General features: G+C 52.3%; 1 protein-coding gene across 2 annotated transcripts; it reads right to left on the bottom strand.

The window, feature by feature from the left end:
• Window positions 1–412: 412 nt before the first annotated feature.
• ARID3C (AT-rich interaction domain 3C) lies at window positions 413–7,089 on the bottom strand. 2 transcript variants are annotated; one of them, XM_081519632.1, is made up of 7 exons: window positions 6,769–7,089; window positions 4,872–4,944; window positions 2,931–3,114; window positions 2,460–2,749; window positions 1,718–1,900; window positions 1,398–1,487; window positions 413–941 (listed from the first exon to the last, which is right to left on the bottom strand). In XM_081519632.1, exons 1-7 carry the CDS (start codon window positions 7,087–7,089, stop codon window positions 841–843), a joined length of 1,242 nt encoding a protein of 413 aa, XP_081375758.1. In that variant the 3' UTR covers window positions 413–840. The 2 variants fall into 2 exon arrangements, with proteins under 2 accessions (XP_081375758.1, XP_081375761.1); XM_081519635.1 differs by lacking the exon at window positions 1,718–1,900.
• Window positions 7,090–13,779: the final 6,690 nt, after the last annotated feature.

The following is a 13,779-nucleotide window of genomic DNA, read 5'->3' on the forward strand; positions in this document are numbered from 1 at the left end:
CTGCTTGTCAAGACGAACTTTGCCTCTCTTCTTCCAATTCCAGGGTACCAGAGAGATTTCCCCTGCCCTTTCCCCGAGGTTGCACATATAAGTATACCCATTATTGTAAGATTGGTCCATTCCCATAGAGTAGTAGGAAGTCCTGTGAGATACTTTTGGAATCTTTTGAAATCTTCTAAGGTTCAAGCGATTAAGCGTCTTGCCCAAGAACACTCAACACTGTACCGATGTGGCAGAGTCGGGATTTGAACTCAGGCAGTCTGATTCATGAGACTGAGTTCTCCTATTCATGGCCTTTGCTATTCTGTCTTCCTCTCTGAAAACCCCTGGCCCAACATAGCCTGTGTATACCACATAATTCCTCTTCCTCCCCAACCCACAGACCCAAACAAGAAGGAGAGGAAGCACCGGAGAGGGAGGGATCGCAGCTTTATTATCCAGATATGAACTGAGGGACATCTCCTTCACAACAACCCAACCCATCCCTTCACCTGGCTCCTGAAAAGAAGCAGGTCTGACTCGAAGAGGTGGAGTTCTAGAGATAACGTTGGCACAGGGGAGCACATGAGGAGATGATAGGAAGAACTCTTATTATTATTGGGGGAAGAACTCTTTGGTAGATGCTGCTGGAGTTTGCCAGGAAGGAAGTGCCCTCCTTTTGCAATGAGGTAGATGTAACATCAAAAGAAATCTCTTTGGCTTGAAGTCCATATGGCAGTGGGGGGTGGGGTGGGTAGTGGTCACCTCCCAGGGCTGGGTCCTAGAATGGGCACCCTGGAAGAATGCGTCTCCTTCCCCCTCAGCAATGGGGTCGGGACTCTCAATTTCAAGTAAGAGTTATCAGGGTGAGGTGCTGGAAGGGGGCCCTGTTGGGAGTTGGGGTGCAGGGTTGCTTGGGCCCTGGGAAGCTGGTACAGGCTGGCGACGGGCAAAGAGGACACCTAGCAAAGAGATGAGGAATTGGTAGAGGGCAAAGACAAGCAGGAAAATGTAAGGCAAAGAAATAGAAGAGGGAAACAAAAGTCAGTGTCCTGATTGCTAGAACATCAGACACAGAGCCCTGTCACAACCAATGAGGACAAGTCCCTTGAGTCAGTTAGAGACTCTTGTGCCAATACAGATACCCTCCAACACGTAAACAAGAAACATTTACACTGATACACAAGCCCATGATAAGACATCCCATGGTATTCATGCCAGAGAGGTCATGCCTTGGACCCCATGCCATGTAGACACCCCCTTTAATCCAGGCCAGTGTAGCAATCCCTGAACCCCATGTTACCCATGCAGGTTTGGATATCCCTGAACCTCATGCTAGTAGAGAAAGTCGAAAACCTCCATGCCGGCATAAATACCCCTGACCTCATGCGAACAGAAACAGCCTGCAGGACCCATACCAGTGTAGACCACCCCGTTGATCTCTAGCGCCATGTTGATACTGCTGATACCAGTGCCTGCCAGACTGAGAGGCCCATCCAGCCGCTCTTCTGTCCCGGAGGGAGCAGGGAAGTCACATTTTGGGGAATTAGATTTCAGCTACAAGCTCCCCCCTCCATTCCTGTAGACAGCCCCCATCCCACTTCAGCCCCACACCTGTAATCACAGAAGTGTCTACTGAGGGATCTATCTGCCCCACCTCCAATGCCTATTGGGTGATGGGTCTGTCCTCCCTCATTGCACAGGCCCTAAGCCCTCTCAGCAACAAGTCCCTCCTCACCCCTAAGGGGAACCTTGCCACGGGGCAGAAAACTGGGGGGTGCGCCATGTCGAGGTGGGTCCATGGGCCCCATCAGCACAGCCCTCTTCTCTGGGGGTTCCTCTGGTGCCACCTTCTCACGTGCAGGTCCAAAGGCCAGGCCCACAGGCAGTGCCAGTCGAGGGGTGGGAATTCTGCTCTCCTCTGAAAAAAACAGATCATTTAGCTCCCCTGGCCCAAACAACTCTGTCCTCACATCTAGTTCTCCCCACAGGCCTGGGACCAAGGGAGGTTACCCAAGTTCAAGCACCAAATTCTATCTCCCCTCCCATCCAGTCTCAGCGTAGAGGCTCTGAAGCTGGAGAGCTCAAAAAGGCCAATATACCTGACTGGGTTGGTCCAATCAGGGGGATTTCCTTGCTTTTGATTGTTAAATAATCCAGGAAAAATAGCAGGCATAAACCACATGCAGATAGAAGCCATCAGTGAACAGGTGTGGAATGAAGCTGCTCTGGATAAAGGACCTTTTCCTGAGCTTCAGCCCCACACCGCGCGGTAACCCATACCCCAGAGCTCCCAACGTTTCACTGATCCCAAACATCACAACACCTAAACCTTAGCATGCACCAAACCTCAGTGCCCATCTGTCCTCATACTTCGATGCCTCCCAGACCTCAGAGTTCCCACATTTTAATGTTCCCTTTATCTCAGCACCCCTCTAGGTCTCAGAGACCCTCAAAATTCAGCCGCTCTCCCCTCGCACCTTTCTTAATGGGGCTCGGGCTTAGCTGCGCGCAGGCGTGGGCCGGCAGGCCGGAGGCGGGGCCATGAGCAGGGCGTGGGCCGGGCGTGGGCGTGGGCGGGGCGGGCCCGGGCTCAGGGGCGGGGCCAGGAGTACCCCGAGGTGGTTGCCCAGCCAGGCCGAAGAGCGGGGCTGCAGTGTAAGCCTGACGGCGGCCCTCGCGCCGGTTGCTGTCGATGGCGGCCTGGAGCTCCCCAGGGGAGCTGAGGGCTCGCGTCTCGCATTCGTACGGGTACAGATACTTCATGTACCTAGGAGCGGACGGGGTGGGGTGGGGTGGGGTGGGATGAGAGGGTGGGGTGGGGTGGGATGAGAGGCTGGGCCCAGCTGATCAAGCCTCACATCCGGACAAGAACCCTCGAGGGGCCCCCCAAGCCCCCAGCCCCCAGCTCCCGCGCCTCGCTCCCACCGCTCGCGCGCGCCTGGCCTCACTGGGTCCGTAGAGTGAAGGCGGCCGACGTGATGGTGGTGGGCAGGCTGAGGCCGCGCGTGACCTCCCGCCACACCTTGCGATTGATGACTTCCACCAGACCGCCCTTGGCCGTCACCAGGCGGAACAGCGCGTACAGGTCCAGCACCTGCTTCGCCATGATGGGCACACGGTTCACGGGTGTCCCTGATGAGGGGTGGGCAGAGAGTCAGGACACTAAGACCCTGTCTGCCGGCGTCCTCAGAGAGCGGAGGAATCGGCTGCCTGGACCTGTCTTGGAAGCCCTGGCGATGGGGAGGTGGGATTGCAGGCGGGGTCCACAGTCCCCAGAGCCTCGGCTGTAGCAGGAAGGACGGGAGGCTAGACTAGGGGGTGGCAAACTTCTTCTGTAAAGGGCCAAACAAATGGTAAACGTTTTAGGCTTTCCGGGCCAGTCTCTTAGAGCTACTCCACTCTGCCATTGCAGGCTGAAAGGATATTTAAAGGAATAGAATATAGAGGATATTTAAAGGAATGAACGCGGCTCTAGTCCAATAAAACTTTATTTACACACTCTTAAATTCAAATTTCACACGTCCAGAAAGGTTATTCGTCTTTCAAATTTTTCCCCATATTTAAAAATGTGAAACCCCTTTCTTTTCTCGTGGGCGATTAGATTTGGCCTCCTGGCTTCAGTTTGCCGCCCCCTGGGGTAGACCATAGGAAGGACTTCCTGACAGTGCTGAAGAGCTAGACTCCTCTAAGCAGCGGCCCCCGGGTGGCTGCAGAGGCCGGGGGATGGTGAATGGAAGAAGCAGCCCAGCCGCGGCTCGCCAACTCCGCAGTCCCCGCCGCCCCCACCGGCCGGTCCTGACAAAGGGGCCTGTCTGCGCTGAGCGATGGGCCCCAGTTAATTCCTTACCGATCTCGGCCCCTTCCGCTGCCGCCTTTGGACCCGAACAATTAGCTGCGGTCTGATTAATGGGGGGAAATTATCGGCCCCGCGGGACCCCCTCCCCCGCACAGGGAGCAGAGTAAGGCAGGGACCTGAGGGAGGCAGAGCTGGGGGGAAGAGGGGGCTGGGATCTGCTCAGACCACACTACCCCACCCAGTGGAGGAGATACCAGGAGGAAGGGGCAGGGAGGGGACATTGGGATCAGAATGACCCAGCCTTCCTGGGGAGCAAAAGGCCCTGGAGCCCCACTGAGGGTCCCTGGTTGGGAAGGGACCTGCGCAGGGTGCTGGCCTGGCCCTGGGGTGGGGGTCTGAGGGATTTTGGCTGCCAGCTGCACTAAGGGAGGGGGGCCAGTGCAGCCAGTTAATTAGCGGCTTATCAGGCCACTCTAGGAGTGAGTTAATTAGCTTTGTAGAGAGAGATAATGAGTCAGTCTTCTGGACCCATGAATCTGGGGAGAAGCTGAAGTGATGGACTGCCGCCCACCCTGATCCCTTCATGGACCCTTGTTTCATTCACTTCTGGCTCTGAGATTTCTGGAAAGGAATGCCTTCTCCTCCACAGCACCTCCTACCCCTCGAGAAGTCCTTCCTTCGGTCTAATTCCAGTCCTTCCTGCTGCAGAACACATTGGATGTTTCCTGCCTGAAGCAAGGGGAAACTGAGGAGAGACAAGGCTGGAGGAACGGCCAGGGAAGAGAACCAAGGCACTCCCAGTCCCCCAATTCTGGAAACCCCCAAACCCCAGGCCAGCCCTCTACCACTTCATCCTCCCACCCTCCCAATTGATCCCACACTCATTAACCTGCCAGCGGACTGCCCACCAATTAATCCCCGGGTGGAGAAGGGGGGCAGGGTCAGAGGTTAAAGATGCTATTGAGGACCCAAAGGATAGGTGCTGCCAAGCCCAGATCTCTGCAAAGAGGACCCAAACTGAGGACTAAACCCTGGGGTTTCCCTTCCTTGAACCTGGTACATGAGGGTCCCTCCCTTACATCAACCTACTCACCCCTCTTCTGCATGAAGCTAAACAGGTCATCCAGAAATTCTTTCCTCTTGGGGTCTGCATCGAGCTCGTACAGCTGGGGGAAAACTGAGGTTATTTCCCAGCTCTGTGCCCCCCTCCCACTGGGACCCCCTTCAACTCCAGCCCCCGGATAAAGGACTCCAGCTGAAGGGGCAAGGAGGTTCTGAAACATAGACTTTCTGAGAGAGCCCTGAGCTCTTTGCTCTGGGGGCAGGTAGGGACATTTTTTTTTCCCCCCGATACACACAGACACCCTCTACTGGCTAGTAGTGCCGTGGTGCCCTGGGCAGTTAACACCACCCACCTGGGGAGTAAGGGAAGAGAAAGCTGCAGAGGTTCTGCCTGCCTTCCAGAGCCCCAGGGAGGAAGTCAGACTGGTGCTGTGTTCTACATTGAGGAAATTGACAGATATGGCTGAGTCACTCATTCATTCATTCATTCCTGCAAGGGCTTCTTGCTGCTCACACGTCTGTGTGCCGGGACTGGGGATGAGGGGCAAAGATGCCTCTAACCCATCCCTCTGGCAGGGTGGATGCTCAGGAAAGCTGGATTGAAACCTAGGGCCATTCAGCCCACATTCTGGTCTGATCTCCTTCCAGGAACAGTTTCCTCCACTTCAGAAGCTGCCTCAGAGCCAATGGCTCTGGACCAACCAAGACCTGTAGGGTGAGGACTTGAAAGGCCAAGGATCTTCCCACCCTTTCTCAGTCACCTACTTCCAGTATCAGCTCTCAAATACCCCAAGGAGGGACAATCTCTAAGGTAACAGTGTCTTTTACCCAAGTAACAATCCCTGAGAAACACTGACAGATAACACTCCATCCCCCAATAGGAACACTCAGACTAAAAAAATACCCATGAGTAACAAACCCCAGGGATGCACCTTTAGATCTACACTCCCACAAGAACTGAGCCCTAAGTCTTAGATGGATACCTGTAGATAACACACATGCCTTCCAAGTAATAAGCCTCTGAATTACACCTAGGAGAAATAGTCACCAGAGCAACAGAGCCCTGAGAAACAGTCCAAGTTTTACACAAATGCCGCAGAGTCTAACCACAGAATAACACTTCGGGAAAATACCCCAAACCAACACCCTATGAGTAACACCACCAGAATAGCACACCTAGAATCAGTGCCCTGCATAACACCTTCTAATGACAGCCTAGAGTAGTGACTTAGAATAACATCCAGATGGGTTCTGCGGGGATGAAGAGCCTCAAATTAAGGCCCTGTGAGTAAGGTCTTGTCATTCTCAGCTGCCCAGGGGCCCTTCAGTCCCACTGTGATTGTAGTGATTGCAGTGGTCATCATGGGGTGGCAACTGTCGCCCCACAGGACTCAGGCCAGGAAGAGGATTTGGATGGGGAGAAGGGAACAAGGAAGAGACGAGGTGGATATCAGCTTGCCAAAGGAGTGGCAACCTCCATTCCATTTCTAAAGACAGAGGTGGGCATCCCAGGACACCCCGACTGGTCCCTGGACTCTGACCTTGTGACTTGATGTGGAGAAGGTGGCATAGTGCTGGCACTGGAATCCCCAGTTCCCAGATCCACCTCCCTCAGAATTCTTGAAGACTCCTACACCCCTCCCACTTGCCCTTCCAGCCTCAACAACAAGTGCCTTCAGTCTGTTGGCCTCCATTTTTCTGGGTGGCTCCTGCACCTCACGGTGTGCGCCTTCTTTCCGTCTCTCGGCGTGTCTGTCTCTCCCTCCCTGTCACTGTCTCTCCCTGTCTTCCCATTGTCTCTCTCCAGGTCTCTATCTCTGTCCTTCCATCCTGCAGAGCACAGTGGGGGTGGCGGTGCTATTAATCCCCTTGCTCTGTTTTGCCCAAAGAGTAGGAAGGGGGAGGGCCTGACATTGAGAGGGTCCTACCTGCTTGAACTGCTCCTCGTAGGTCCACTCGTGGGGATGAGGTCCAGGGGGCTGGCTGGAAGGTGAGCTGCTGCCCCGGGTCCCTGGCCGGCTCTCCTCGGCTGCCTCATCTTCTGCCCCAGCTTCTTCTTCCTCCTCATCTTGGCCATCCTCTTCTTCCTCAGCTCCAACCTCCCCCAACTCCCTCTCAGGGGCCTCCAGGGTCCGGGATCCAGGAAAGGAAGGCCCTGGTGGTGCTGGTGGTGGTGGTGTGTGTGGAGGGGCCAATGGCCCCACCCCCTGGGCCAGCCTGGCTGCCTGCTGTCTCTGCAGGGCTTCCATGACAGCTTCCAGGCGCAGTCCCCCCACAGGTGGAGGGGCTGGCACCAGGCGGGGCCCTGAGGAAAGGGCTGCCTGTGGGGGAGGGAATGATGGGCGTTGGATCCAACCAAGGCGAGGTGGTCATGGATGGATTCAGGGAAGCACCAGGGGGGCCATGAGGAAAAAGTCAGAAAGATTGCTCTCTCAGAAATCTACCGAGAGGTAAAAAGAGCAGGAGAGACAGGGACCGGGACCAAAGAGGCAGAAACGGACATTGACAGAGCACAGGTAGAGACTGAGCAGATCAAAGAGGGTGACAAGGACCAAGAAACAGAGAGAGATGGAAGGGAGTGAGAGAATGACAGGGAGATGTGAGGATAGAAATGGAGATGGGGCTGAGAGATGGGAAGAGACAAGAGACTGAGAGGGACCAAGGTGGAGAGAGGCAGAGATAGCAGGCAGAGACAGAGATGGGGAGAGATGAGATTAATAGAGACATCAGATAGAGAGACTGGGAAGGTAGGAGATAGAGGAGCAAGAGATAAATATCAAAGACCTGAGTGACAGGCTGTCCAGGGAGAGTGACAGAGAGACAGAGGCAGACAAATAGTAAGACTAGGGTAGAGAGGGACCAGAGAAGACCGACGCAGCGAGAGACAGAGACAGAAGAAAGAGCTTAGACAGAGACAGGGCAAAACAGTAAATAGACAGGGGGGCAGAGACGGGAAAAGACGGAGACGGGGCAGAGAGGCTGAGGACTAGAACCGAGGAGGGGCGGGAACAGAGGATCCCCGGGACAGACTCCGGGATGCCAGTGTCTCCTCGCCCGCTCCCTGGCTCCCGGTCGCCACACTCACCAGCCTGGCGCGGCCCGCTGCCCCCGGAGTCTCCACGGCGCTCCCTCCGTTCAGCCCGCCTCTCCGGCGGCCCCTGTTGCGGCTCGGTTCCCTGCGCAGGGTCCCTTACCGTGCGCTCCTGCCGCCGCGCGCCCCTCCGGCCTCGGTGCGCTCACTCGCTGCTCTGCGGGCTGCGGCCTCGAGGGCGGGACCCGAGCGGGGCAGGGCGGGCGGGGAGGCAGGGGGAGGCCCCGGGGGGTGGGCTCTGCGGCTTCCAGCCCCCCAACAGGTGTCTCCCACCCTCCATACAGCCAGATTCGGGGAGGAGAGGGCGCTGGAGAGCTGCTGGGGATCGTGCAAAGGAGAGTGAGGCGTCCCCCATCACTTAACTCCGGTCCAGGGTCCTTCCCCGGTCGCACACGTCCGGGATAGGGGCCCCACACCAGTACTCCATGCCGGGCATCCAAACACCAACATTCATGTTCACACACCAACACACCCTGTCCCGAGTTCAGGCACACTGCCGCCGTGTCTCAAACACTTGGCTACAGGGATGCTGTGGCGCCAATGCCTAGACTGGCTGTGATCAGGAGGGGAATCACTGCAGGGTTCTGGGGTGATGGTGCAGGGCCTGGACAGAGCAGAAACTTCCCCCTGCCCTGCCTAGGTGCTGGCCCAGCTGCAGGCACGCTGCAGCTTGCACCACACTCGCACATGGTGAACTCACTTCTGCACTCACACACTCAGAGGTCTCTGAGCTGACTGCACACCAACATCAGGGCACACATACCACCTGCAGGTACAAAGCTACACCGCGTTTAGCTCTTTTGACGTTCTATCATGAAAAATGTCAACATATTCCCAAGAAGAGTGACTAGAATAATGAGCTTCCGGCACGCCTCATGAATTTCAACGGTGATCAGATTTTGCTCATTTTTCCAGACACCCTCCACCCATGTTTGCATAACTATCTCCAACTGCTCCAGGCTCACCCCACCCCCAGTTACCCTCCAGATGAGGAGATGCCATTCTTTAGCAGCCTGGACCCCACTCTTAAGCACCCTCATACATTCCACAGTTTCTTCCTGTGCCCAAAGGAATCAACCTACTTAAAGCACCAAGGATCACCTAGAGGTGATGCCAAGTGTGTGAGTGAACATCATCATGCCTCTGTAGGAGTGATAGCTGGCATGGTTGTGAAACTGCTGTGTCAAACGCAGCACTCGGCACCTGACGTCATTCAAACTCGCTGAGGTACATACACTGGTGCCAGGGCCAAGATTCTTCCAGGAGGCAGAAATTCAGGGGTGAGTTTTATCTTTCTCTTCCTCCCCCCCCCCCCAATCAGTATGTTCCTCTCAGACCCAGATTGCCCTGGCCTGGACCACCTGCTCTTCTTACCAGGATCTTGTGGTGGGTAACACCCCTGTGCTCTCCCTGGCTCCAGCCTTCACCCTGTCCCCAGCGCATTTCCTGCTATGGCACTAAGTCCTTGTTCTCTTTTAGCCAACCCCTGGTCACAGTGAGACTCAGTCCTGCTCATACCCTTGGATCACTCCAGTGCCCACCTGCTCAGATTTCAGATCGGTCACCCAGTCAGACACCACCTCCACCAAGAAGCCTTGGTGATCCCACCACTTTCAAATCCGATGCCCCCTGCCCCCATGGCTTTGTGTGGTGTAAGTTTTCCTGGGGCAGAGTCAAGCCCCTCTGCTGCCCTCCCTCCAAGGTAACTCCTGTGCTCAGCTTGCCTGCCTCCCTCCCCACCCTCCAACTTCCCAGGCTGCTCAGAGGAGAGGAGGTGCCTGGAGAGAGACAAAGGTAAGGTTCCTATTGGAAAGGTAGGAACTGGCTTGGGGGAATTCCAGTTCTGAGGGTTTGGAGATTGCTTTGGAGGGGATGGAGAGGGATAAGGGACTGGGACACTACTCTCCAAGGAAAAGAATCAAGTGGGGCTTCAAGAATAGTGGGGCTTCCCTTGTGGCTCAGTGGTAAAGAATCTGTCTGCTGTTGCAGGAGACACAGTTCGATCACTGATCCGGGAAGATCCCACATGCTGCACCACAACTATTGAGCGTGTGCTCTAGAGCCTGGGAGACACAAATCATGAGCCCACGCGCCACAAGTACTGAAGCCCGAGTGCCCAAATCTTGTGCTGTGCAACAAGAGAAGCCACTGCAGTGAGAAGCCCTCACGCCACAACTAGAGAGTAATCTCAGCCTGCCACTAGAGAAAAGCTTGCACAGCAACAAAGACCACGCACAGCCAAAAATAAATAAAATTATGTTTTTAAAAAAGAAGCATATTAAATTCACCTTTGGGGTCTAGGCTAGGAAGGCACAACAGGGAAGGGCAGAGGAGAAGGAATAAGCTGACTGGAACCTGGTTTCTCTTTCTTTCTCTCTCCATCTGTGAAGAAGAAAGGCATCTTGTACCCATATATAGCCCCCTCTGAGCCTGTACCTCACACGGACAGATAGATCTAGACCTCCATTCATCCAACACATACTTATGGAGCACCTACTTTATGCGAGGCACAGTTGGACACAGGAGTAAATATAGCAAAGTCCCTATTATAATGGCATAATTCCAGTGGGAGAAATATATAGTGTGTATAATAAGCAAAATGGAGAACAATAAATCTGGGTTGGGGGAATAGAAAGGGAATAGTGTATTAGTTACCTGTTACTGTGCAACAAATTACATTCAAACTTAGCAGCTTGAAACAACATTTATTTTTTCACAATTCTGTGGATTAGGAATTCGAGAGTGGCTTAGCTGAGGGGTGCTGACTGTCTTTCATGAGGTTGTAGTCAAGATGTTGGCTGCAGTGATTTGAAGGTTTGGCTGGGACTAGAGGATCCAATTTGCTTGCATGGCTGTTGGCAAGAGGCTGTTCTCCCCAGCTGGGCCGCTCCATAGGAGAGGACCTCATGTCTGAGTGTCCTCCCAACCTGGCAGCTGGTTTTCCCCCAGAGAGAGTGACTAAAGAGGGAAGAGAGCTTTTTATAGCCTAATTTTAGACGTCACACACTGTCACTTCTGCCATATATTATTTGTTAAAAGTACATAACTAAGTCCAGCCTACACTTAAGGGGAAGGGAAGTAGGCTTCACTTCGTAAAAGGAAGAGTATCAAAAATTTGCTATTTGAAAATCAACACAGAAGGGCTGATATTACCCAATGTTAAGGGAAGGACTCACTGAGCAGGAATTGAAGGAGGGGAGGAAAGGCCATCCTGATACCTAGGGAAGAGCCTTGCAGTCAGAACAGCAGGTGTAAATATCCTGAAGTGGAAGTTTGATGTGTTGGAAGAAAAGCAAGGCCACTGGTCTAGAACACAGTGGCCAAGGTGACCAGTTGGATGTTTGGTCAGAAGAACATGGACTTTGGAGTAGGTTCTTGGAGGCAGTGAAAGGATTGGATGAGATGGGAAGCCATTGGAAATGGCTGAGCAGAGTGAAAGTCTGGCTCTGACCTTCCACAACGGATGCAAGCATGAGGCTCAGTTAGAAGGCCATTGCAGTAATCCAGGCAAGAGATGATGATGGCTTGTACCAGGGTGATTAACAGTGGAGGTGGCAAGGAGTGGTAAGATGCTGAATATGTTTTGAAGATAAATCTGACAAGATCTGTTGATGTCTTGAATGTATAATGTGAGAGAATGAAAGGTATCCAAGATGACTCCAAGGTGTTTGGCCAAAGCACCTGGATAACTGGAGGTGCCCTTAACTGAGGCCATAAAGACTGCAGGAGGTGCAGGATTGGGAGAGAAATCAGTTTGTGTTGAACATTTTGAGATGCCAATTAGATGACCAAGTGAAGAGGTCAAGTGGAGATGAAAGTAGCAGCTATCTGAATCTGGAGCTCAGAGGAGGTTTAGACTGAGACCAAAAATGACACATCAAGACACATAGATGGCCCTCAAGTTCCAACCATTTTTGCAAATGGCAGGGTTTCCTCCTTTTTCATAGCTGAATAATATTCCTTGTAGATATATACCACATTTTCTTTATCCATTCATTCTTGAGAGTATTATGTGAAATGAAATAATCAGATAAAGACAAATATTATATGTTCTCACTTAAATGTGGACTCTAAAAAAACAAAAAACTGAACTCATAGAAACAGAGAACAGATTGGTGGTTTCCAGAGGTCAGGGGAAATGTCGGGGCAGGGGAGAAATGAGAGTGGTCAAAAGGTAAACTTCCAGTTATAAGATAAATAAGTCCTGGGGATGTAATGTACAGCATACTGACTATAGTCAACAATATTATATGGCATATTTGAAAGTTGCTGAGAGTAGATCTTGAAACATCTAATCAAAAGAAAAAAATTATGACTGTGTGGTGATGAATGTTAACTTGTGGAAATCATTTCATAATATAGACATATATCAAGTTATTACGTTGTATACCTTAAAATTAATAAAACCTTGCATATCAATTGTATCTCAGTATAACTGGTATATAGACATATAGGTAGTACTTATTTATTTATGGTTGCCCCATGTGGCTTGTGAGATCTTAGTTTCCTGACCTGGGATTGAACCCAGGCCCCAGCAATGGAAGCCCCAAGTCCTAACCACTGGATTGCTAGGGGATTCCCTAGATGGTATTTAAAGTCATGAAATGGTTGCGATCCCCTCAGAGCAGTATAGACCTGGGAAGTCAGAGGTTGAGGAAATAAGCAAGATCTAGCAAAGGAGGCAAAGAAGGAAGAGTAGTGTCCTCTAAGCGACATGAGCGTTTTAAGTTGTGTTAAGTTAAAGTGAGAAGAAATAACCACTGGACTTAGCAGCAGAGATGGGGAGGAGCCTCAGAGCCTAGTCCTATGTGAAAGAAAGAAATGACACAGGGAGCTGGGGTGTCCCTAATAGATGTGGGTTCTAAGCCCAGAGGCAAAGGTGGGTTTCAGGGTGGGAGAAATCCTGAGGCTTGACTTTGCAACCTGTGATCAAATGGAGAGGCTGCAGCCAGGGCCTGTCATGGCTGACACGGTGGTGGACTTTCAGGAGGCCAGCTTGCCTGGGCCTCACATTCATTCTGTGTGACCAATTCAGACTTTTGATGTTCTCAATGGTTATATATGTAGTCTTCTGTATTTTTGTTCATTAGAATGTCAAATTTTTAGAATAAGACATTTTTTATAACCATGTTTCTTCCATTTGAAATATATTCGAGTGCTAAAAAGTGAGGCCTGGGCCTTGCTCAACCTCAGAGCAAGATAGGAGGGTGAGGCAAGTGCAGGGCCCATGCGAGTATGCACTTCAGGCACCTCTCTGATCTCATCCTAGTCCCAGCCCTCACTACCTCAGGCATCATCAGATAGTGTGCCTGCTGCCCACTTCTGGGAGCCTCCACCGAAGTAAGGGGTCCTAGAAAAAGCAGACTGGAGAGGAGGAACTCTTGCTCTGGGTAGAGGTGAACATGCTACCCTGGAAACCTAGTACAAAGCAGATGGAGAATGACGCTGCCTTTCAGCTCAAACGTGGCTGCACACTGCCACCCAGTGATCATTCAGGGTAGGAATCCCAGGACTGATCCCAGAACAGCACTAGCAGAGGTAAGACTAAGACACTAAGAGGAAGACACACACCTCAGTTAGCCTTGAATTTCTTAAACTGTGGCATTCAAACCTGGTGGAGAGAACCTTATTAAACATGCTGATCTCAAGGCCTCAACCCAGAACTGATCTGTGGGGATTGGGTACAATAATCTATACAGTCAATGAGCCTGCGGGTGATTCCTGAGAACACTGAAGTATTGAGTAAAAAGCCACTGTCAAAAACTGAATCACACAGTGAGGGAGAGACCTTCCTGAGGCCCCCAGGAGTTAAGAGGTTTTCCTGCTGCTCAGACACGAAAAGAAATGA

Source organism: Giraffa tippelskirchi, chromosome 1 (assembly GCF_054371585.1).
Source record: "Giraffa tippelskirchi isolate mGirTip1 chromosome 1, T2T-mGirTip1v1.2.pri, whole genome shotgun sequence".
In the NCBI taxonomy this organism is placed as follows: Eukaryota; Metazoa; Chordata; class Mammalia; order Artiodactyla; family Giraffidae; genus Giraffa; species Giraffa tippelskirchi.

Bases quoted from the DNA above. Each gene is read 5' to 3' on its own strand.
- ARID3C (XM_081519632.1), bottom strand. From the start codon at position 7,089: ATGGAAGCCCTGCAGAGACAGCAGGCAGCCAGGCTGGCCCAGGGGGTG. The intron at 3,115-4,871 runs GTGAGTAGGTTG...ACCCCTCATCAG, and splicing joins TAGCTTCATGCAGAAGAGGG to GGACACCCGTGAACCGTGTG. The intron at 2,750-2,930 runs GTGAGGCCAGGC...GTCCGCTCCTAG, and splicing joins GCCTTCACTCTACGGACCCA to GTACATGAAGTATCTGTACC.